This window comes from Chelmon rostratus, chromosome 19 (genome assembly GCF_017976325.1).
Source record: "Chelmon rostratus isolate fCheRos1 chromosome 19, fCheRos1.pri, whole genome shotgun sequence".
Taxonomy (NCBI): domain Eukaryota; kingdom Metazoa; phylum Chordata; class Actinopteri; order Chaetodontiformes; family Chaetodontidae; genus Chelmon; species Chelmon rostratus.
The window spans coordinates 2,649,430-2,672,983 of record NC_055676.1 but is presented as its reverse complement, the minus strand read 5'-3'; the positions used below and the strand labels follow the sequence as shown (position 1 = coordinate 2,672,983).

The 23,554-nt window shown below is 41.2% G+C and overlaps 3 protein-coding genes across 4 annotated transcripts; 1 reads left to right on the top strand and 2 right to left on the bottom strand.

Moving 5' to 3' along the window:
- The first annotated feature begins 1,640 nt into the window (after window positions 1-1,640).
- dcp2 (decapping mRNA 2) lies at window positions 1,641-10,218 on the top strand. 2 transcript variants are annotated; one of them, XM_041960896.1, is made up of 11 exons: window positions 1,641-1,878; window positions 3,161-3,312; window positions 3,589-3,716; window positions 5,196-5,294; window positions 5,404-5,556; window positions 5,647-5,759; window positions 6,087-6,191; window positions 6,596-6,704; window positions 7,998-8,087; window positions 8,254-8,305; window positions 8,576-10,218. In XM_041960896.1, exons 1-11 carry the CDS (start codon window positions 1,811-1,813, stop codon window positions 8,704-8,706), a joined length of 1,200 nt encoding a protein of 399 aa, XP_041816830.1. In that variant the 5' UTR covers window positions 1,641-1,810; the 3' UTR covers window positions 8,707-10,218. The 2 variants fall into 2 exon arrangements, with proteins under 2 accessions (XP_041816830.1, XP_041816829.1); XM_041960895.1 differs by having other exon boundaries at window positions 7,998-8,102.
- Window positions 10,219-11,137: 919 nt separating this feature from the next.
- LOC121623575 (histone H3.3) lies at window positions 11,138-16,662 on the bottom strand. Its single transcript, XM_041960898.1, has 5 exons — window positions 15,178-16,662; window positions 14,180-14,355; window positions 13,364-13,485; window positions 12,887-12,961; window positions 11,138-11,612 (listed from the first exon to the last, which is right to left on the bottom strand). Exons 2-5 carry the CDS (start codon window positions 14,298-14,300, stop codon window positions 11,484-11,486), a joined length of 447 nt encoding a protein of 148 aa, XP_041816832.1. The 5' UTR covers window positions 14,301-14,355; window positions 15,178-16,662; the 3' UTR covers window positions 11,138-11,483.
- Window positions 16,663-16,803: 141 nt separating this feature from the next.
- Window positions 16,804-22,109, bottom strand: psmb10 (proteasome 20S subunit beta 10). The gene is made up of 8 exons (XM_041960897.1): window positions 21,947-22,109; window positions 20,548-20,641; window positions 20,282-20,379; window positions 19,591-19,731; window positions 19,248-19,363; window positions 18,959-19,017; window positions 17,859-18,010; window positions 16,804-17,096 (listed from the first exon to the last, which is right to left on the bottom strand). The coding sequence occupies exons 1-8, from the start codon at window positions 22,009-22,011 to the stop codon at window positions 16,985-16,987; spliced, it is 837 nt and encodes a 278-aa protein (XP_041816831.1). The 5' UTR covers window positions 22,012-22,109; the 3' UTR covers window positions 16,804-16,984.
- Window positions 22,110-23,554: the final 1,445 nt, after the last annotated feature.

The window sequence follows — 23,554 nt, the reverse complement described above, 5'->3', positions numbered from 1 at the left end:
GAAAAAACACAGAAAAAATTCAACTCCTGGCTCCAGAGAGATCTGTCCCTCCAGGGCAGAATTCTCTTAGCTAAAGCAGAGGGCTTATCTCGGCTAACATACACAGTAATATCTTTGGATGAAACAAACAGACCACTGCAGCTGTAGACAAAATTCTTTATAACTTTGTGTGGAAAAACAAAATCCATTATATCAAAAAATCAGCTTTGATAAATCCCCATAAAAATGGAGGATTTAACTTTCTTGATTTCTCCACCTTAAATAACAGTTTCAAAATCAACTGGATCAGACTATTCATTAGAAACAACATCAATCTGGAAATTCATTCCCAACTACATATTTTTCAAAGTGGGCGGGCTTCATTTTTTGTTACTCTGCTCCTACAATATTGACAAACGTCCCATAAAATTAGCCCCCATAGATACTATATTTGGAACAACAGGGACATACTATACAAACACAGGTCACTTTTTATAGAAAACTGGTTCACCCATGGCATAATTTTAGTCAGTCAGCTCCTCAGACCAGATGGCACATTGTTATCATACCCAGAATTCTTAAATAAATACATTTCCCATTCCTCCGAAAGAATACGCAATAGTAATTGATGCAATACCCTCTGGTGCAATTATGCTGTTTAAAAGTGTCACGCTGCCTGAAACTGACCCACTACCTCTGGAGCCTGTGCAGACAGAAGTCGGTCGAATCTGCTTTTCAGTGAAAAAGAACAACAATCGAACCGTACGAGCACTATTCCAAAAAGGCAGTATTCCCAATGCCGTATCATACTGGAACAATACATTCACAAATCTGATTTGGAAAAACATATTTTTCAAATATTTAATCGCAAATAAAACCAAAAGAAGTATATTATATATATATATATATATATATATATATATATATATATATATATATACATCAGCGAACTCTGTTCCTTCTGTAAGCAGGCTCCAGAGGATCTTCACCACCTCTGCAGACGTAAACAAGCTTCAGGCATACCGCGCTCTGTGTGACGCAGGACGCAAGGCCCCGCCCCCGGGTAAAACATCAGTTTTAGAGTAGTTCCACTGTGGCAGATGCTTCAAACAAACTTGCTAACGGCCATTCCCTCGGGTGGATTGGCAGACTGATAAACCAATAGTCTTTCGTCTAGATAACCCGCGTCCTCATCCTAAGCATTCGATTGGATTATTAACTTCCGGTTGTGAAATGACGCTGCGTTTATGTAATATCGGAGTTATCGTAATTACGAGTATCAAACTTGTAAGTTGTGTCCACGTAAACATCCAAGTCGTAATTACTACTGTAGAACTCAATTTCTTTTAAAAAGTCGGACATATCCGACCGGCACTTAAATAACAGTACCGTAACTGCAACCTGAAAATGCCTCACATCAGCCAGTGTCCGCCGTTAGGTGTAAAAACCCAAATGTAATCGGTATGGTGGTATAATGTCAGAGCACTGAATTTATTTTTATGTTCTAATCCTCACACAACCACCTATTCTCCTCACACGACCAAAATCATGCCGCCGTGTGTGTGATGTGTACGCTCGCAAAGCGTTAAAATCCGAATCTTCTCCATTCGACCACCCATTGCACATGACTTGAACGCGACATAAACAACACACTCCGTCCAGTTCCCGGTGGAGGAAACAGAAGAGAGGAGTTAGTAGTTGAAACCATATCTGTGGTTGATGCTACTTTTCTGTGGCTAATGTAAAGCTTGGGATCCACTGAGCTGGAAATGCGGATGTAGCTTGCTGTTCTTATGGCTTTAGCGCCTCTATGTTCTGAGATAGAGTCGGGATGTTTTCAGCCAACATGGAAACAAAAAGAGTGGAGATCCCCTCCGGCGTATTGGACGACCTCTGCAGGTAACTGAACGCTTTACCGACCTTTACAGTCGTTGTTAGACTGTCACTACGCTTTCAGGTGTTAGCAAAATAACTGTTTTTTGGTTAGCAAAAATTCTTCTCGCAGGACCAAAACTAGCCCTCTCCGCGGTGCATGTACATGTTCGCAGATGGTAGCTCAGTTGATGTTCAACGCATTGAACACAGCGTGAAACCTTCACGCAGAGACTGCAGGCATGGGGCATGCGTGGCCGATGGTGATTTTTTGACCAGCCTTTAGTGGTAAACACACATCACACAGACGTGTTCAACAGCACATGTTATTAAGTAACGACCAGCAAACTTGCTTGAGAGAGGAACGGGAGGAGAATTCAGGGGTCGAAGAGACGTCGAGGTGAAACGGGGACGGGTCGGAACAGGGTTTTATTAAGTTATCCACTAACTTATTCGCAGGTCTTTTGGAGGTTGCAGGGCCTTTGCAGGTCAGATCCTCTCGACAAAAGTTGGGACGGGACTCAAGTCAAACAAGCCTTTGCTCGCAAATCATTTCCAAACTAACTGAGTTTACAGACAGAAGTTTAACAAAGTGTTCCTGAGTCCATGTAGTAATCTCCTTTATACAATCATGTGGTGAACCTCCTCCATCCTCGCTTGTGAACCACTGAGCCTTTCCAGGATGCTCCTGTCATACTAATCATGATACTATCACCTGTTACCAATCAACCTGTTCACCTGTGGAATGATCCAAACAGGTGTTTTTGGAGCGTTCCACATCTTTCCCAGTCTGTTGCTCCTGTCCGAATATGTTTGAAATGTGTTGCTGCATCAAATTCAGAATAAGCAGATGTTCACAAAAATCAATGAAGCTGGTGAGAAATATATTGTCTTTGTGCAGAGCTCAGTCAGAGGTGCTGCCCACTGTGACTGAGCTCTGGCAGACATTTAAATAAAAACAACAACAGACTTTACCTTTTGACAGCATTTGTTTGCACTGACGTAACAGTAGAGACTAACTTGTACAGTCTAATGCAGTGTAATCCAATGGTTGCCATGAAGTCTACTTTTATTATTCCTATGATGTTCAGGTGTTGTTGACACTGTCATAGAAATATGAATTAAATCCATGATTTACCATCGAGTTCATAGCTAATGATGCTGTTGCACTGGACTGCATTATATTCAGAGGTTCATCTAATCTTCTGACCTCACTCAGTAAGAGCCTACAGCTGATTTTTGCCCCAGAGCAGCACAGCATGTTAATCCAGCCCCGATCCCACCTCTCACCTCTCCTCTGTTTGTCAAGCCGGTTCATCCTGCACATCCCCAGTGAGGAGAGAGACAACGCCATCCGGGTGTGCTTCCAGATCGAGCTGGCCCACTGGTTCTATCTGGACTTTTGCATGCAGAACACTCCAGGAGCTCCTCACTGTGGGATAAGAGACTTCGCCAAAGCAGATATCCTTACATGTGATTGATGACGTTGAATGACCTCATCACTTTTTTTAATTGTTGTTTTACATCCATTAATGCTCCTTAATATTCAATCGACTGTATTGTACTGAATACATTCCAAAGCATACCATATTTTGTACCTTTAAATGCCTTTTTTGTTGTGATAACAGCCACCCAAAAGAAATGATCAGCACTGTGATTTCCTCTGGACTTCTTCAGCCTAAGTGTGGGGTTCCCGTTTGTTTGGATTAGATGTTATTTTCCTTGACAGCTGCAAACTCTTCCATCACTGTCCGTTCCTTTTGCCTCATGGAGAGGATGTGCAGAAAGTCCTCGAGCAGTGGAAGGAGTATAAGATGGGCGTACCTACTTATGGAGCAATAATTCTAGATGAATCGCTAGAAAACGTGAGTTGCTCATGCACACTTGTACACGGCAACAGCACCTGACATAGCTTTCAGAAACTGAAATGATATTTGTGATTTATCCCAACTTCATTACCGTTTGTCCCTTATTTTCACATCTTGTTCATCATTTCTGTGATCAGTGACATCATCGTTGGTCTGGAAACACAGTGACATCACTAACAAGTTAGAGGGGTTGAGAAAAGAGAACTTGTTGTCAAATCTCAGCAAAGGGTGGTACTTTTTCAGATGCCTGAAATGAAGACAGGACCAGGACTGGATTTCATTACATGATAATAATAAACTGCCAAAGACAGGCCTTTATTGTAATTTACCGTGACTTAAACTGTATTTATATCATTTGAGTAAGATGGCCTTGCTTTCTTTTCTGCTCTGCTGTCAGTGTTGTAGGTTAAGTCTGATGTTGCTCTACATTTTCATTATTTTCAAATTTCTAATTTTCATAAAATATCATAAAAGGACTAAAACCAACATGTTACATGTTTACAATACACACAATATTTTATTCTTTTTTTGGTCATCAGATTGTACTGAACATTTCAGATAACCCTGTCTGGCCAGACTTGAAACTTGATGTTTTGCTTCTTCAGCTCTAAGTGACTGGAGGGGAGTGCCAGGTATCAAGCCTTCAAGTGAAGGGATGAATGGACAGCATTGTAGGTGGAGCACAAGTGATGTCATAGACCTCCTCCTCTGTTTAGGGGTGGTCCCTCTATTTTTACATAAATAGCCTCTTCAAACCACCTGTCCTCCCTGTCCAAAACATGTACGTCCTTGAGAGACTGCCCTTTTGTTTCAGGTGGAGGTAAACTGCTGAGTGTTGACCTGAGGAGTCGACCCTCCTGTGCTGAGCCATGCGTTTGTTTTATGGTTATTTAGTCTCCCTGATCTGAAAGTCACTGCATTCCTCACTGCCTTGGACTCTCAGTAGACGGTTTTTCTTGTGTTTGGGTGTGCGGTCTCTCAGGTGGAAGAGTTTCTGTCTTCATGTGTTACTGCATTTGAGGCTCCTGTCCCTTTCAGTTTGTGTGGCACAGTCCAAAAAGGCCAAGCTGTTGCTCCTAACGTCCTCTCGTGTGAACTTGAAGCTTGTACCTTCAGAGTTTTGATTTTAACGAATATGTCGTCCACATATCACTCTAAATCAGTGGTGACCAGTTCAGCGCTGTTTCCCTGCAGGAGTTCAGGGCGCTGCCATTTACACTTTCCAGGCAAACTTGTAGCCTGTCTGGCAGGTACTCCATCCCTCTCATGTTCATCCATCTCCTTGCTCCTTTTCCTCTTCTTTTCCTTCTTTTATTGGTGAGTGCCGTTTGAGTGAATGACCCGTCTAATGTTGAACATACTGCCACCTGCTGTATCGGAGAGGAATGTAGCAAACACATCAAACAGGTGCACACCTTGTGCTGTTGCAGAAAAGCACCCTGTGTGGCAGCTAATCGGTGCATCTCTTCTCTTCAGGTACTGCTTGTTCAGGGCTACCTTGCGAAGTCTGGCTGGGGCTTTCCGAAGGGGAAAGTTAATGAGGATGAAGCTCCTCATGACTGTGCAGTTCGTGAAGTGAGTCACATGTTCTCTGCTGTTCAACTGTGACCAACTGAAAGAATTAAGAGCCATGGATATTTAATGTACTTGTAGTTCATAGATGAAAATACTCTGTGTTCTCCAGGTGTTGGAGGAGACGGGCTTTGACATCAAGAATCGCATCTGCAAAGACATGTACATAGAGCAGAAAATCACTGACCAGCTTGTGCGCCTCTACATTATACCAGGAGTGTCAAAGGATACCAAGTTCAACCCCAAAACTAGGAAAGAGATCAGAGTAGGAATCCCTTTTTTCCACATAACACATAACTTACACGTTTTTGTAGGTGACAGAACACTTCACGACATTGTTCTTCTATTCTTGTAGAACATTGAATGGTTTCCTATTGAGAAACTGCCATGTCATAGGAATGACATGACCCCAAAGTCTAAGCTCGGACTTGCCCCCAACAGGTTTTTCATGGCTATTCCATTCATAAGGTGCGTGTGTAGAAAGTTGCTTCTTTTCATTGTTGAGTTATATGTTCATATTTTTTCCATTCTGAGAGTGAGAGGAGAAGGTGGATCTCAATCTCATGTCTGTATGATAAGTTCAGAGCTGGAGTCAAAGCTCAGCAATACACCTAAAGCCTCAGCACTTGTAAAGCTCACTAAACAACATGTTTTATCTCATTTGCTTGATCTGTACAAACAGAAATGTAAAAATAACTGTGTGGTTGCTTCAGTGTTCTTTAACGTTTGCATGTTCCATCTTGAAAAATGTGATTCAGTGGTATTGATGGCACACTTCCTCCTCTACCTGTACAGACCACTGCGAGAATGGCTCAGCAGGCTGAAAGGCGAGTCAACAGACAGCGACGAGGACTTCGCAAACAATGGCAGCACTCCCAGCAAACCCTCAGACAATGCTCGGTAACAACAAATCACTGGTCCTCACTTAAAGCCAGTTCTCAAATTACAGCCAGGAATGAGGTTTTTTTTAAACAAATGAAAGACAGTCCCTCAGAGAATAATCAACAACTCTGCAGATCTTACTCATAGCTAAAAAAAAAGGTCAAACCATAGCGTGGACAGGTGAAGCTACAGCAGCTGCACAGGACCATCTGTAGTACACAGAGTGGTATGTGAGATACCAGACGTCAGCAGATGTGTTGATGACGTGACAGATGTGATAAAATCAACCAGCGGGTCTCAGTGAATGAGTAGGGGAGGGCCATAGCCAATAAAGAGCTGACTTTCAAGCATACAGCAGCACCAGAGCAAGAGCAAGAGACCAATAGATAATATCCACTTGTTCTTCTCCTTCCATCTCTTAGGTCAAAATCCCGTCGCCTCACAGGTACGGATGCATTTCCAGGAGATGGCTGGACAAAACACAAGCAGCAGAAGGCTCTGGGCCAGCTGAGCCAGTATGAGCTGAACCAGGTAAGAAAAGACAAGATCACTCTGCTAAAGTTAACCAATCAGCAACAGCAGCATCTTACAGTGAGGCTGTATGTTCCCAGCAGTTAACAGCTCCACATGACTGGACTGAGAAAAAACAATGACTGAATCACTCCTAGGTGGAAGGTGCCATCACGTTATTCTCAGCCCAGCCAATGGACCAGCAGCACTACTGACAAAGATAAAAAATAATCTGCAGCTAATCTGGCTCATCTAGACAGAGCCTGCCCAAAATACTGCACCTGTGTTCAAACAAGGGATCTAAATCACTGAGGAGAGCCGTTGATATCGTCCATGCCAGCGTCTGCAGGGAGATGAATCACCATCTCAAGGGTTTCACTTCTGAAGTCTCGGAGGATGTAACGTCTGATGTCTTCTGTCAGCTCAGGCTTATGTGACTATACTATATTATACATACTGTCTGTTGACTATGATGCATACACTGTAATGTCTGGAGAGAGAGAGATGACTGACAGTGGAGAATAGACTGGCTCTGGAGTCCAATCACTGAGTTCACACTACAAATCTCAGTAAATATCCACAAAGTCTCCGCCTCCCTCGGTGTGTCAGGTGTTTTTTAAAGATCTAGTGTGTTTGTGATATGTTTTTGAAGTTTTAGAAGCATTTACATACCTCTTTAAGTCCTCGGCCACCACCCTAGACATTGTGAACTTCACTGACGCAGTAGATTCATCTTCTGTCTTGTCAACAACGGCCACAAGAATAGATACTGACGACATCTGATGTTCCATCCTCCCTCTCTTCATTGTGATAAAGGCACGAGCTGATAACATGAACCAGAAACTACAAATGTAATCACTCATCTGCTCCCCGTTTTCCTGTGATGCCGTGTTATTTTAGGTTTAGTGCAGGTTCAGCCTTCTTTGCTGATATAGACCCTGAAATGGGACATGAAACCCTGATTGAGCCATAAAAAGTGGGATACTGTTAAAAGAAAAACAGAAACAGAATGCAATGATTTGAAAAAGCTTTTTGAACCAATAATCTTGTTTTTTTTAAGTATATACTCATATCTATTAATACAAATATTTACAAAAATCAATGCAGGTGATGAGTTAAAACATGAAATATACTGTCTTTGTGCTGTTTTCAGATAAACACATTTCAGAAAGGATTAGCAAGTTATCGCATTCAGTTTAATGTCTAGCACAGTGTCCCAGTGGTTTTTAAATCGAGGTTGTAGAATTTGTCAGTGGCTTGAGACTGAGTTTCTGCATCACAGTTACCTCATAACTCGTGTTCTTTGCTCTGTAGAACCCAAATTTGAAAGGCAATGGCAAGAAAAGTCAGGACTCGCCTTTTGTGAAGAAAGGAGCCGGTGACAATGGAGCCGGCAACCAGCAGGTGAAAACCATATTAGTAAGTGTAAAAGTGGTATTACCAGTGACTGATCTTAGACCAGTTTTAAAGCCACTGTTGTATGTAGAATTTGATAATGGCTGGTACTCTGTATAGTGATTTTCTTTTTGTTTGCAATTACAAGCAGTGCACCCTTATACTATTTCTACAGAAAGAAGATAAAAGAATTCAACCCAGAAGACTGCAAGACAGTTTTGAGAAAGGTACGGTTTGTTACCATGTCCACCTTTGAGACTGTGTCAGTTACTGACAGTCCTGGGTCAATCCATATTATTTATATGGCTCAGATGAAGGCAGAGAGCTGAGAAGCTGCTGGAGCTCAAGGTTCAGCTCTGAAGGCCATATCACACAGACGCCTTCCATCACTGATTTCCACGATGTGTAGTGGGGTGCATGTCAGGGGCTAACTCAGGAGATTAAAGGCTCAGTGAACATCCTCCACAAATGAAACATGGACCTTTTTCTTTTCACAGATGCGGCTCTGTGCAGCTCCAACGATGACCAGACCGTCCACAGCAGAGCATGTGAGCACCTGCTGTCCTCGAAGGCTTTCCTCAACTTCAGATTTGACAGAGACGCCATCATGAAGTGCTTTGACTACTGACATGCTGTTGAAGCGTGTGCCTCTCCTGCGACGTCAAACAGCGGCCTCAGAGAGGTCCTTGTAGTCCAGGCATGGATGTTACTGAACATACCCCTTTGCTTCTTGCCTTGCTTGTCATGAACACACATTTGCAAAGGGGAGTTGCCCGTTTCTCATGGAACACATCAAGCAAGCTTCACTGCAGTCATTTGCCTTTGGCGGCCAGCTGTTCAGTGTCCACCCGTTTTATAAGGTCTGTCCTCAATCTGCCCGACGCAGAAGTTTATTTTTACTTCTTCATCTTTGAACACCTTAATCCATGATTCACTCAAGGAGAGAGGACTGTTCTGGTTAGCCGTCAGTCTTTTAAAGGCAAAGGATGAAGGGTTTTGACAACAGACTGGATTTTAAGCACATATGAGGTGGCAGTGAAAGGTAATAAACTCAGCTGTGATATCTTAGTGAATGTGGCCAGTGAATCAATGTGAAATGTATCATATGTATTGGTTTTAAAATGTAATTATTTAGGCGTTGATCATTCTTTCATTCTTCTTCTGTAATGTTTCGGATGCTGACGTATGGTGGGTATTAACAGTGTTTTTGGCTTTATTACCAAAATGACCTGAGATTTTATCCATGAATGTAGAATGTAATGGGATATTAATCTGTTGTATGGAAGTCTGTGGTTGCCAGCATTAAAATGGATTCATTGAATCAAATGTTTGTTGGCACATCAGTAGTTAAGGCCAAAAAAAAAAAAAAAAGAATTGTCAAATGAAAATTCCTTTTGCAAATCATTTTCAGTGGCTCTAACAGAACATTGCTGCACTGAATCAGACTGTGTGCAACCCAAATGAAAGTTAGCTTGTCTCTAATGTAGCTCTCAGGAGTTTTCATTTAGGTGTAACCTGCCGTAATTGTGGGTTTTGCACCATATGAGAAAACTGGGCTTTCATTTTGTCGCACATCATGCACACACACACAAAACGACATTTAAGTTTGCTAAAATATTCAGCCATAGACTTCCATATGCTGTTGTTCTTTGCCTTATAGTAACCCACATCCTACTTGTGTTGGTACATCTGGTCTTCAGCAGGCTTTACATGTTTGAATTCCTGTTGAGCTTTCTCACACCAGACGTCCTCAGTCATAGTCATTATCCACTAGTTCGATGCTGCGGTTTGGTTGGCAGGAAAACTTGCAGACTCTTAGGCTATGGGCCATGATGGAGGACCACTGTGTTGGACTACTGTGAACATAGATTAAAAACATCACAGGTGACTCTTACAAAGGGCCATTTTGAGGGTTTTTTTTAGCCGAAAAGATGAGCGATTTTTATAGAATTAGTAACAGTTAACATGTTCTCAAGGGATTATAATACACGTGTGAAATGATCTCTTCTTATGTTTGTCACTGGGGGTTCTATTCAATGTTTTATTTATGCATTTGTAGACATAAAATGGTACAAACAGAGACAAAGAGTGATGCATTGTCTGTTCTACAGAGGAAATAAAGCTGGATAGTTTTAACACAGTTAATTGTTGATGTTTGGTCTCAGCTAAAATGCAATGAACAAAATGAGACTCAGAGTTGTGTGCCTGATGTGCCTCCTCGTCAGCTGCACTGGGTTGTCCCATCACTTTCTGGTTGAGATAGCAAACCTACTTAACCTGAGAAGTTGTTAATTAACCTATTCTCTGCCTTAACCCCGAGATTAAACCAACAGGAGACCTCACACCTAACTGTAACTTTAAACAGAATTTTTTTTTGTCATCGATTCAGAGTTGCACTCAGATTTCTGTTCCTTGTGCTTCAGGCACGGCTGCAACTGTGACTAGGCTTCCCTGCTGCTTTTCAAATGACTTTTACGTGACTGTTTATTCTTCCCAAATTGACAAGTCATAATGTTTTATGGAAAATATGATCTGAAGGGGAGGTGTGGTGGAGCAGGACGTAGCGGGAACCTGGCTGTATATATAAATGTGATCATTGTATGTGTGTGTGCATATATACACATACATACATGTAAAGATGGAATTATTCATGAATTGAATGAAATGTAGAAAATTATTATTGAACAAACAGCAATACAAACATGTCATTCAGATGCTGTTCTTCTAACTCCTGACCATGAACACCTTTCTTGTTACAGAGAATAGCCTTCTGTGGGAAAGCACTCTTGTTCCTCTGCTTTGTGTCTCTGCTGTTTTGCAGCTTTTTCTCCCAACAGCTGAGAATGTTTAAAAGGACATAAAAAAAAACAACAAAAACACCCAAGGATGGAAAAAATTACATTTCCCTCAATCCCTTGGCTGCATTTGGGCCAAGCTGGCTTCTTCTCTATGACTCCTCTATGTAACTGAAAAAACATGTCTGCTTACATCACAAAGAGATAAAATGAGATTAAATCTTGATTGTATCCAAACCAAAATAAGACATCGGGTACATAATATAACAAAAACCTTACCATTTATTTACAAAATAAGTTCACTTGAATAGGGAACAATATGTACACAATAATATATTGAAATCAGTGTAACAATGATCACACTCTACAGCAGATCCACTGGGCAGAGCAAACGATTCAACAACGTCTAAACATGCAGCTGCTTGACAAGGATTATTTTTGACTTCCCTTGCTTTTTTCTGTACTGGTATTTTCAAGTCCAACTCTTAAAAGGTGATTTGAAGCAAACTCACAGGACCTACATTTGAACTTGATACGTTTTCATAAAGCCTGTGATGATCTACAAAGACGAACACTATAATGCCCCCCCCTCGCCCCTGGGATTTAGGTTTTACAGGTTATCCACCCCACGTATCCTCCTGGCCAGCTGGATGTCGCGAGGGAACAGGGTGACACGCTTGGCGTGGATGGCACATAGGTTGGCGTCGGAGAATAACATGACAAGAAATGCCTCTGCAGCCTGGGAGGAAGAGGAGGAGGAGGAACAGGTGGAGTTAGATCAGAGAAACAGGACACTGTATTTCCAATGAACAATTGTTATTTAAAAGACCAAATCCATGGCGTTGTTTTCTACAACAAGATAATTGTCCATTTTCTCCCAACTTTAGTGAGATTCTGTCAAAACCCACAATAACTTGCTACTGACACTCACTGCAGATTTTCAATGAATTTAACTTTCGGATGAAACAGTGTCTTCAGAGGTGGCTGTAAATGAAAATAGGCTTCCCAATGTACAACCACGAACTCATGATCCTGGCTTAAAATCTGAGTTAAAAACATCACCAGGCACGGTGTTCATTATGCTGATCATATAAAAGTGGATCTATTTTTATGAAAAATCATCCAACGAAAGTCTTGTCTGTTAGCATCCTATATAGTATGATATTCTTGTCATACACAAACAAGTGAAGCTAAAAATTTCAACAGAGAATTCAATAATTCTATTTTATGTTAAGGCTGCAGGAATGAATATTTTTAGTAGTTACAATGGGTCAAATGATGCAGTGTGAAATGGCTCGCTCATACTGACGGTCTCACTGTGAATTATTATCTAGTCCTGCAGTTCCTCTGCCTGTTTGCTGTATGGTTCAGTCTCAGTGTTTCCAGCAGCAACAGGCCAAAAAGCTCTGATAAAGATGATAATGCTCTGATAATGTTTCTCTCTGTGTGCTGGGTGTGTAAACAGGTTTGCTGACAAGTCCACCATATAATTTTGTTTACAGTTTGTTCCACTGCCCCCGAGTACACGAGAAAGGGAAAAATAACACAGCTTTAGTAACTTGTCAACTTGTAGCTCAAATCCCAATTTTCAGACAAGGACACACATGGTTTTAAGTGCAGTAAACTAAATCTCCAATTTGACATACTGCACAGTGTATATATTGCTTTCTATAAAATGACTGTATGGTGTTTAAACACTTGTGTTAGAAATGTCCAGTGATCTCATTTAAACTGAAAAAAGTGATGAGTGAAGTGATGAGCAACTAAAATTGTTTTTCTCATTGAGCATAGCATGAACCAGTCAATGATGATCGCTAAAGCATAATTACTGTGTTTATTACATTTCATATCACACACTCCTGTGACTTTCACCACCAAAAAAATGTAATAGAATTTAATTTAAAAAAACAAAAAAAAAACATCGAAAATGAAAAACAGTTGGGGTGATAACAGTAATGAGCTCAACCCCACCGCAGACATCACATGACCACAGGATTGTGGTCAACCGCTTACCTCCTGCAGGGCAAGAAGAGCGTAGACCTGCCACCTGAGAGCCTCTCTGGAAAAACTCTGGCACACCTCACGAACCTGAACCAAGAGACGGAACCAAGATATTTAATCAACCAAGGCCGTGGTCATGCAGGTGAGAGGAAAACATGCAGCAGCTGAAAATGATGCTCAGACTTTCGGTGCATTTTAAATCTTAATGCCTAAAGATGAAAGAATTGATGGATTGATGGATTTGCTTGAGCAATCATTTTCTACATTATGCCATGTAAACACAAATAGAGGGATTCACAGAAGGAAAGAATCAGGCTATCCCTGTATAAAGCAGTTGTGTTGTTCCTGTTGTCAAACAGTATCTCAAGTACAGACAAGTTTGCTGGGGGTTTAGTCCAATCAAATCACAGCTCATTTGTAAAGAGAGAGGAAATGATGAACAGGTACAGCTGTCTAATTACCCTCATGGTTTGCTGCCATTTGACTCACCAGGCGAGAGAAGGGTCCCTTCCTGAGCAGCAGATCTGTGCTCTTCTGGTACTTGCGGATCTCCATTAAGGCCCTGGTTCCTGGACGAAACCTTCTTTTCTTGGGAGACACAGGAGGCGGCTCTGGAAAACAGATATAGTGTTTGAGGGGTTGTTGTGATGGCAGAACAAGTGGGCTTTCCTCAAAAAGGAATGAAGACACGACTTGACAAACGGGTCAGATATTCTACATCACCAAACACCAGAGGGAATATTTTCTGTATGGGTAGGATATTATATTTTTAGCTGGAGTATGGGCAAGTTTTTAGATAGTAGTTTTGTTAAATGTCCTGCTTTTCCCCAAAAATGTTACTTGTATTTAGTTTTTTGCGCTTAAGTGATTTTTTCTTTTTTTCACTTAAGCACATGGCACTCTGAAGGTGTATGCACACACTTGTCTTTAAAAAAAATCCGGTGAAAATCCTGTAAACAAACATGATGCTGTGATATTGTCGCACCGAGCACAGCCACATGGATTTTTACATAGTTTGAAGATTTATGCATCAGGTCTTTTTGACAATGCGCCCATAAAAGTTAGGTTGATCCCCAATAAAAAGGCACCAAATAAACATATTTATCTACATTTTGCAACCGAGGCAGAGCAGTGTGCTGCTCTCTGGACAGAGACAGTGACCCAATGTCCCATCGTGCCAAGTACTGGACTGAGTAGTGCCCTCGTTTATTTTATTCAACACAACAGATTTTGAGTCGGGTTTGGCAAAGACTGGTGCTAATTTTTGACCATGAATGTGCGTTCCGCTACTTAAGTCCCGCTCACTTGACACTCCACTCCGTCTTGGGCTCCGGGATTTCGAAGCAGAAGACTCTGGGTCCGGCAGCGGGGGACGACGTTTAGGGGTTTTCCCCTTCCGGCGGGTGGCAGATGAATCATGACGCATTGCCTCCAACACAGGTCAGGACCACAAGAGGAGAAATACTGCAGCCAAGGTCTGACTGTAAAAGATAGGACATTAGATACTTTATCAGTCAAAAACAAACCTTCAGCCATCTCATTATAAGAGATGTATACTTTTTCCAGGCACAAGGTTCATTTATTTATCATTCTACAACACAGGGTTGTACAGCAACATGAAGCTGTAGTCCCTTAAATGCAACTCACAAAACAACAATTATTTAATAATATATCATAAAAACAAACTCTTATTTATGGTTTATGGTGGAGCAGAGGACGAGTTGAGGAGTGTTACAGCCTGAGGAAAGAAGCTGCTCTGCAGTCTGGTGTTACAGCAGCAGATACTTCTGTATCACTTGACAGACTGACTCACAGATATCACTGATGCTCCATGGATGGATACCAGTGATGTTCGGTGTGGTTTTAATCACCTTCTGAGCCTCTCATCCTGGTCTGTGCACATTCAATAACAATTTTCAACTTTTCCAGCCAGGATGCTTTCTATTGCTCCTCTGTAAAAGTTAACAGGAATTTAACATGGAAGCTGGGAGCTTGATAGACGAGCTTGTTATCTGAAGTGTTCAGAAGCTGCAAAAGCAGCAGGTCTGCACGCTTTGTCTCTGTTCTACGGTCTCTCTCAAACGTTGCCTTTCAGACCAAGTAGCGATCAGAATATGTTATACCTCCATATATTTCGTAAATTCCTTACATTAGATTTAACAGCTAACGTTAGCTTACAGGAGTTTAAGTTAGCTCCCTAGTCACGTTAACGGTGACTTTAGGTGCTATTTTACGTTTACAGCGTCATATTAATTCGTTCTTTTCATAAATTTCCTGACCCAACAAAGTAATTGTAAACGTACCTGTGGAGCTCGACAATATTCTTGAATTCAGTGTTTTGGGAAACGCTGGACCGGCTGAGTTCTGCCGAGCAGTTACCACACACAACAGCGTCTAACTGAAATTCAAACGACGCCTCTTCACCAGCTCAACCAATCGGCTTGGACCATGTGGGCGGGACAAACGCTTTGGGAGCGCTTGGTGTTAAATATCGTGACTCGCTAAATGGGTGGGCCTCTAAGCAACAGGATGCACATCAGAGAGTTTGGTTAAGGGTTTGAATATACCGAGCACTCCTCGTTTAAGCCGGATGAAAAACAGTCGGAAGATGATTGGATGTCTGTTTAAATAAACAGTCAGACAGATTTTTACCAGATCAGAAAGTGTGTAAGTATAGTTAAAAATTATTTATCTAAAATGTATATTACATGTCTAGCCATATATTTCCCATATCAAAAAACAGTTAAAAGAATTTTATAGTTTTTGATTTCCAACTAGGTAACTCGGTTGTAGCGAAAGAGGTGAATGGAAAAAAAAAATCTCACGCCTGGGAAATTAAGTAGTGACATAGATGTGCATAGATCCTAATAGTTGCCACAATTGATTTTTTAAGAAGTTCCTTATAAATTTGAACAGCTGCTCTTGTTTGACTACATGCTGTACTGCAGTACAAGCTGTGAATTTTTGTTCTTGGGAAGGCATGTTTTATTAAGAAAAATAAAGAAAAATACAATCTGCAGTGAGATGCATCATGTCCCTTAAAGCTGGGTTGTTCCCCATCGCATCTGGTTACTAGAGCATCAATCCCTGTTTCAAACATGTGAAAATAAAATGCAATTCGTTATGCATGCTTAATTGAATTCAAGAAATTTAGGCACATAGGCTTTACAAGAGAGTTGACTTTTGATAGCACAGCATCCTATTTAAGAGTCTTACGGCAATGAGCTGAATTTTCCACCACTATCACAGGTTATAGTTCACAAAACACTGACCTGAGTTTGATATCTCCTGGTGAAGATGCAGAGAATAATCTCCTCATTCGTCAGCCCCGTCCTCAGTCAGAGGAAGGCAGCTTATCTTAGTGGGATTTATAGTGATCGCTATTCATGGAAATGAAACGTATGTAGATTTCACTGCAGATTTGTCCCCCGACTACCAATCACAGGATGATGATGATGAAGATGATCAGGAAGTTAAAGTTTCTGATCTGTGTGACGCAGGTACAGATCAGTGATAGCCTAATGATGACTCTCACAGCATGATAATAATGATAATAGTAATAATGGAGCAGACGCTGCTCTGTGATATCAGCACAGTCTCGTCTGGACTCCTGCTGCCTCCTCTGCATTGTGCTTCCTTTCATCTGTGACTTAATTAACAATGTTCTCTACATTCATTTGCATAGTGGAAATAGTGTTTTTGTGAATGTTATTTTCACCAACTATAAGAGTACAAATAATTGACATGAAAATGTGTACATGAATATACAGTATTTATCCTAATATAAAGCACTAGATTTCTGAGCTACAAAGCTTGGTTTAGTGAAGTTTAAAATAAAGTCAAAGCCATGATCTCTGCAGACACCCTGGCTGCAGTAAAACTAGACCCCTCCATTCAGGTGCAATCACCAAAAAAGTTGCAGGCGCTGATCACTTAACAAACAAAAGCTTTTATTACATAACTACTTCCTTTACAGTTGGTGCTTTAGAGAGACTAGAGAACAATCTTGTCTGATTCCTTTGACCACACCTGTCTTTCCTTTCATTTACTCAACTGATGTATTTGTACATATTGAAAAGCTTTTAATCCACTAGGAGCATTTATTGTCTTTTATTCAGTGTCCATGACCTGAACAGATTCACTGACCACATCCAGAGAGAGCGGGGTCACCGTTTTGGTCAGGACAGCCGTGGTGCCGGGCTTATACCTGTACTGTCCCTCTCTAAAAAAAAAAAAAGACAGGCAAGGAGGAGAAAAAGTCACGTTCAAGTGTATTGATTGGATTTTTTGTTTCTTAAAATGTACTCATTAAGTATTCCTCTGCACACTGTAAGGTCAAGAAGCACCCTAGCCAGAATTGTAACATTAAAGTCCTACATGAGGCATTTTCACTGTTTATTGAATCAGTTAAATATGGCCAAAACTTAAAAATAAAGGCCCACTGATCATTATCCTGCACTACTTCCACACATGTTTCCCAGCAAAATTCAAAGTTACTCATGCTCTTCAGCTGAGACTCTTCTCTGGGCTGATCAGTGAAATAATAACAAAGGCCCAAACAATATGACAGAGAGCAAAAACAGCAACAACAGCAGGAGACTTTAAAGGCAAAATCAAAATAGTTGAAAAAGTTTGTGGCCACAGTGTTTCAACAGCGAACAGACAGAAATCTGACATTAATATGCAATACGTGTGCACACAGTTGTGCTTTTGTGTGTGTTTTTGAGTGTTTTGCTGATGCACAAACACCTCTCACATTTTGCATTTCATCTGAGACTCATGCCTGTTTTCAAGGTTGAGAGAAGTCTTTAAATCATATTCAGTTGTTTTGGTGGCATTTTCACATTTTATTGCCTTAAAATTCTCTTATACTTCATTCAAATTTGTAATGATTAAATCAATCAATTAATATAAGAGAATATTAAAGAGAGAAGGACTGGAAGAAAAAATGTGATCAGTCTGATAAAAGGCACCCGTGGCTCACCTCTTCCCCTTCGTCGTGGGCTTGTCGTAGCCTCGCAGGTACTCCACTCCAGCTTTGGTGATGACACACAGGTCCACGTTGCTGCCTGAACCCAGGTCACAGAAAATCCCTGCAGTGATGGCATCTTTTACTAGCTGCTTCGCCTCCTCCAGCTGAAACGGAGAGAGCAGGAGGAGGAGATGTTCATCAGTCAGATTATTAGAAGACACAGAGAAACAAGAGGACAGGGCTTGAGTAGCGAATAACAACTAGAGGTGCAATCCGTCCTCTGGTGTCATAATGTAGGGCGAGGCAAAAACAGACCAGTGATTCTTCTGGATACGTGCTGGGGAGTGCGCTAGTTTCTACAGCCTTTAACTCCTACTGTCCCGTTCTACCTCAATCTGCACATCAGCAAGCCACATATATACTGCCGATGACTGTGATGAAGACATCACAACTTTCATACAGTATAACTGACTGCACAGTGTATGATTTACTGCTACAGTTTTTTGGTTAATTGTTGCCTTGCGTCCTGAGCTTTTGGAGAACAATGATAACACTGGTCAGGGCTGGGGTTGTACCACATAAACAGACGACTCAGTGTGGACACAATCTAAGTTGTACTGTGCTGACACTGTGACAGCAGCAGCAGATAGATCTCATTTTGAGGTGTATCGATTAACAAGTCATGTCTCTTGGCAACTTATCTCTAGTCACCTATCACAGATTATGTTTGATAGCAAAAAAAACCCAGAACAGCACTTTCGGTGGGAAATGGGTTCCTATGTCACTGAATAAAAAAGAAATAATACAATTTGATAGAGCAATTTTATAGATAGAGTTCTTGTATTTAGTGGTTGTTTATTCTACAACCCTGATTCCATTCTGAATGTAGAGAAATCATGATACTATCACCTGTTACCGATGAACCTGTTTACATGTGTACTTCTGATTGGTTGATATTTACATAACAAACTTCCCCATTCATCTCCATTATGATGTAATTTGCAGTGAACAACTTGCCAGTAAGAACTCCATTCTCTGTTCCTCATTAGAACAGACATCACACTTGTTTTTATTACACCTGCCATGAAAGGAAACCTGACAGTCCATCTCACCTCCATGTTTGGCTTGAATCTGTCCTCAAAAACAGAGACAGCGGCTGCAGCTCCAGAGCCTGAAACCACAATCAAACATTTTTCATTAGAATTTGCTGACCCTATGTTTTGTTCGATGTTTGTCTGGATTTAAAGCCTGAGCAAAACTTTAATCATTCAGCTGGATTTTTAGGGACAAAATAACAAACTTAAACCCTGGTTTTTCTCAAAAATCTCATCCTTCAGACATCTTCCTGACATGCGCTCCACATAGAGAAGTACACAGCACATTAAACACATGAGCACGTACCCATGGTGAGGAAAGGCAGTTTGTCATAGGAGCCGTGGGGGTAAACACTGTACAGGTGAGCTCCGGTCACATCGACCCCTCCTACGATCAGAGATGAACCGACGTGACCCTGATACCTGCAAAAGTAGACAGACATCGCTACAACATCCTGCGGTCTCTCTATCAGTGGAGGGATAAGGAAGAAGTCTGCCTGGACATGTGTGGATGTTAATGAGCGCAGAAACCCCACAAAGCAAAAGAGAGAGGAGATACTGAGGATACATCAAACCGAAAGTAGAAGTGCTTCACATACGGCCGCAAGTGAGTCGGCTTCTGTATCCTCACTATATCTCTGTTAGCTCACCTGAACAGCATCTGTTTCAGCTGCCGGGTTACCATGGCAACGAGGGGGGGTCGCCCCGTGTTGAGCGTGTGCAGTTCCACGTTGGATGACATGATCTGCGTGGTGATCTCAGCGTCCGCAGCCACGCCGGCGCCACAGCAGCTACCGAACATACAGGAGCTCATTGTTACTCATTGGGCCCATAAATAAAACTAAATATAACCTTGAAAAGACTTTCTTCAGCCTTTAAACATAAAAACGCAGTTACTCGATTATAATAAACACACAAGTTTTATAGAAATCATTTATTTGTTTGTTTCTATCATGTGTTTAAAGAAAGGTGAATACATAACATTACATTCAGCAGATGCTTTTTGCCCAAAGGGACTTTTTTCTTCAATATACATGTATATTGAGAGAAATTTGGGGTTCAGTGTCAAGGACACCTAAACATAAGCACAGGAGGAGGTGGGGATCAAAACGCCATAACAGCAAAGTAATGACCAGCTGTACCACTGAGCTACAGCTGCCTCACCCTGCCCTGCAAAGAGTCCAGTTAAGGTGGGGCTAAATTGACACGTTGCAGGAGTACAGTAAATAAAATGGCAGCAAAACGAAGCAAAGTATGACAGTATACAATAATACAAACACCTTGAGCCAATCTATAACAAATAAAAGGCATACTGTAAAATACTGCTGTGGTTTTACTCACTAGATCTTTGGAGCAATGTAATGGATCTTCATGCAGTTTTTGTCAGCCACCACCATGTCGTCTGTGGCCCTGGTGTCTGCTCCCAGAATCACACCATCCTAACAGACAAGGACAGGAAGCACTCACCACACCTGGCTGGAAGCCGGGTAGCTACCCTTCATGTACAGATGCTGATTTAAAGCACTGCTGCAGGAAACAGCACAGGCATATTTCCAGAGATACCAGCGGCCCTTTAAGTGCCTGGTGTCTGAGGGTCAGATCCTCACCTTGTAAACGATCCCAGCGATGGTGGTCCCTGTCTTTCTGGCACTGGGGGCTTTGTAGCCGACCTCTGACAAACTGGCCTCCAACACTGTATTTCTGGACATGATGAAAGAACATGAGAGACACTCATATCAGTGTCATTTCACCTCCCACCTCCTATTATCCTGCCACAAACATCCTGTAACTATTCTGTGTAGTACCCACAAAGGAATGTATAGAATGTATATATAGAAAGCGGGTTTATATATGCATAAAAGAAAGTCAAGTCAGATTAGAGTGATTGAGTGATTAACTTTTACATTTAAGAACCAACATAATGCAACACATAAACCAGAATTATTACTGTTAAATGTTAAAATCACTGATATTTGTAAAACCAGCAGTGCTTCACTTGAAAAACATTTATGGGGATGTAATGTATAATTATATTAATTATATGTAATTTAATCACATGATGTGTCTGTGCCTTCAGTAAATATGGATGCATTATATTTTGTGAAGGTATCATACATTTTGTATGGAAAAACATTTTCTCTGATAAATGTAGCGAGTTAAAAGGAATATGTGCTCCTCTGAAGTGAAGTGGAGGAAAAGCAGCACAGAATGAAAACAAGCTACAACACAAACCTAAGACGTGTGCTTTTTCCTCAGCTTCCACTACTGCTATAGTACATCGTACATTATATAATGGTATAGACTGATGTGACATGATGACATTTGACACCTGCACGTCTGTCCATCCTGATAGACAAACCCCTTTCTCTGTTGACCGTCCTGAGGTTTGTCCATATTTTCCATGGGTGAGTAGTTTCTTATCTAAATTAAGGTTCTAAGGATGTGTAATGTATGCTGTACAGATAATAAAGCCCTGTAGGGACCCAGCTATTGCTGGGGTCAATATATATTTCACAGTTAACTTGATCTATATTTTATTGGCTGATTGTAGTATTTCTCTAATACTCAATACATTTAAATTTGACTAGTTTTCGCCCAGTAACAACATAAATAAAAGGCAATGAATTGTGTTTTCCCACCAAACTTGTGCTCCACAGGCAGTGTGAGAAGGCTTTGAAACAACTCTCAGAGCTTCATGTTAGAAAATGAAATCAAAATGACAAACGATGTCATTTAAAGCACTGTAGTCTGGGACTTGGATGTGGACTCATGAGCAGGCCGCAGCCCTGCATGAACCTGAGTGCGTTGCTGTCTGTGCGTCCCCATGGCAGCATCACAAGAATGCTGTAGTGACATGAAGGTCAATACAGGAGGTCAAACTTTATAAAGTCAGCGGGGAGAAAGACAGCGGAGGACACACTGTAGTATAAGCCCCCTTCTAAACGTTATAGTATTTCCTGCTGAGCACCACTCAAGCCTCAGTAACAACAACAGAACAATCTTTACCTGCGGCTGTTTTCAAAGCAGAAACCTCCAGTCTGCAACTCACAGGGCTTCAAACTGTGAAGCATCTTCAATGTGAAGACAGAAGAGACGAAGTTTAGAGGTGATCCTGAATCCAACAAAGGCCCTGGGAGAGTGTGTGTCAGCGCTTCTCAACAGTTTTTACTTTTACTTTCACTTCTTCAGCAGAAGCCAGGCCCTCCTGCTCTTCACTGTAAAAAATGTCTACAGTGACCAGACATTTGTTGTCTGAGTCTGACAGACTGATTTTTCATCAGAAAGCCTGGAGGTGCTGTCGACAGACTGAATTCTTCTTTCTTTTTAATGGAATAGGCTGATTTGCATGAGAGAAAACGGACATCTAATTTTTGCCTCATGAGCCACTAAAATGAATGAGTTATATTTACATTTCTTGCAGTGTAGTAAAATTTGTCAAGACCAAGATGGAACCTGAAGGAGACATGAAATGTCGGCTCAGGTGACACCAAATGTGTCAAAATAAACAAACTATTTATTTTTGACAAACACACTTTAACCATCTAGTGTCGCTTTGTCTCCTTGCTTCCTGAGAATGAGTTAAAGGGTTAACCCATAAACCTGACTCCAATGAATTTGTTTTGACAGAAACAATCTACAATTATATCACATGTACTATCAGATTTATTTAAAAATCATTTGAAATCACTGGGGTTTTGTATTTTCTTTCTCTGTGTTATACGAAATGGGATGAGACACTAAATTCTAAAGTAATTGCTGATGTCAAAGCATTAATGTGGGAACACGAGTTACATGTAAAGGGGAAAAGTTCAAGTGGCGGGCCCTCTATGAGCAGTGGGGTTCAGATTCAAGAATCCACATCAACACAAGTATTGTTATGATGCTTTTATTTTGTGTATTTCATCGTGTGCTCTGTTTCACTTTTGAAATTATTTGACTGCTGTAATACATTTTCAGATGATAGACCAGGATCCAGTGACATCATCCGCGTGTCAAGGTTTAACACTTAGCGTAGCATAAATACTGGACAGAGGGGGGAACACTAGCCTGGTTGTGTGATGATGTGCATGGACTCTGGTTAACTGCTTTTCCTCTTTTATTTTCTAGTAACTCGTCCGAGCTATCCACCACCTGTCTGTCAGGTTGTCTTTGTGCTCCCTGCAGATTACCACTCCAGTGTTTGTTATTCTCGTTGTTGTTGTTGTGTTGCTGTTTGAATTTGAATTATTGTGCAGCTGACTTTCTGTTTTTTGGGCTGCATCTGAGTCTCTTTGAGTTCTGGTCATCACAAGCACCCTCACAGGGAAACGCTGGTTTGTGTGTGCAGAGACAGTGTGGAGGAAGCAGTAGAGTGTTACAGTGTGGCTGAGCTCTAGTAGGGATTCAGATGCTGTATTTTAATATTAAGAGGATAGAACTAAAGGCAGAGATAACCCAGCTAGCTAAGTTTGGTCTCAAGACATTCTGGGAACATTATTTTTAGTTTTTTCTGATGGAAAACCAGCATTATGTCCCTGAATATTCTGGGTAGGTTACTTGAATGCTTCCCCTTAACCTTCTCTAGATGTTAAAAGGAGAGTTTTTGATATAGAACTAACATCACGCTACATTCTC

Bases quoted from the DNA above. Each gene is read 5' to 3' on its own strand.
- dcp2 (XM_041960895.1), top strand. From the start codon at position 1,811: ATGTTTTCAGCCAACATGGAAACAAAAAGAGTGGAGATCCCCTCCGGC. The intron at 5,760-6,086 runs GTGCGTGTGTAG...CTACCTGTACAG, and splicing joins ATGGCTATTCCATTCATAAG to ACCACTGCGAGAATGGCTCA. The intron at 6,192-6,595 runs GTAACAACAAAT...TCCATCTCTTAG, and splicing joins AAACCCTCAGACAATGCTCG to GTCAAAATCCCGTCGCCTCA.
- LOC121623575 (XM_041960898.1), bottom strand. From the start codon at position 14,300: ATGCGTCATGATTCATCTGCCACCCGCCGGAAGGGGAAAACCCCTAAA. The intron at 12,962-13,363 runs GTGAGTCAAATG...CTCTTGGTTCAG, and splicing joins AGGGACCCTTCTCTCGCCTG to GTTCGTGAGGTGTGCCAGAG. The intron at 11,613-12,886 runs GTAAGCGGTTGA...TCTTCCTCCCAG, and splicing joins CTCTTCTTGCCCTGCAGGAG to GCTGCAGAGGCATTTCTTGT.
- psmb10 (XM_041960897.1), bottom strand. From the start codon at position 22,011: ATGCTTCACAGTTTGAAGCCCTGTGAGTTGCAGACTGGAGGTTTCTGC. The intron at 20,380-20,547 runs GTGAGGATCTGA...CTTGTCTGTTAG, and splicing joins TCGCTGGGATCGTTTACAAG to GATGGTGTGATTCTGGGAGC. The intron at 19,732-20,281 runs GTGAGTAAAACC...TATGTTCGGTAG, and splicing joins TACATTGCTCCAAAGATCTA to CTGCTGTGGCGCCGGCGTGG.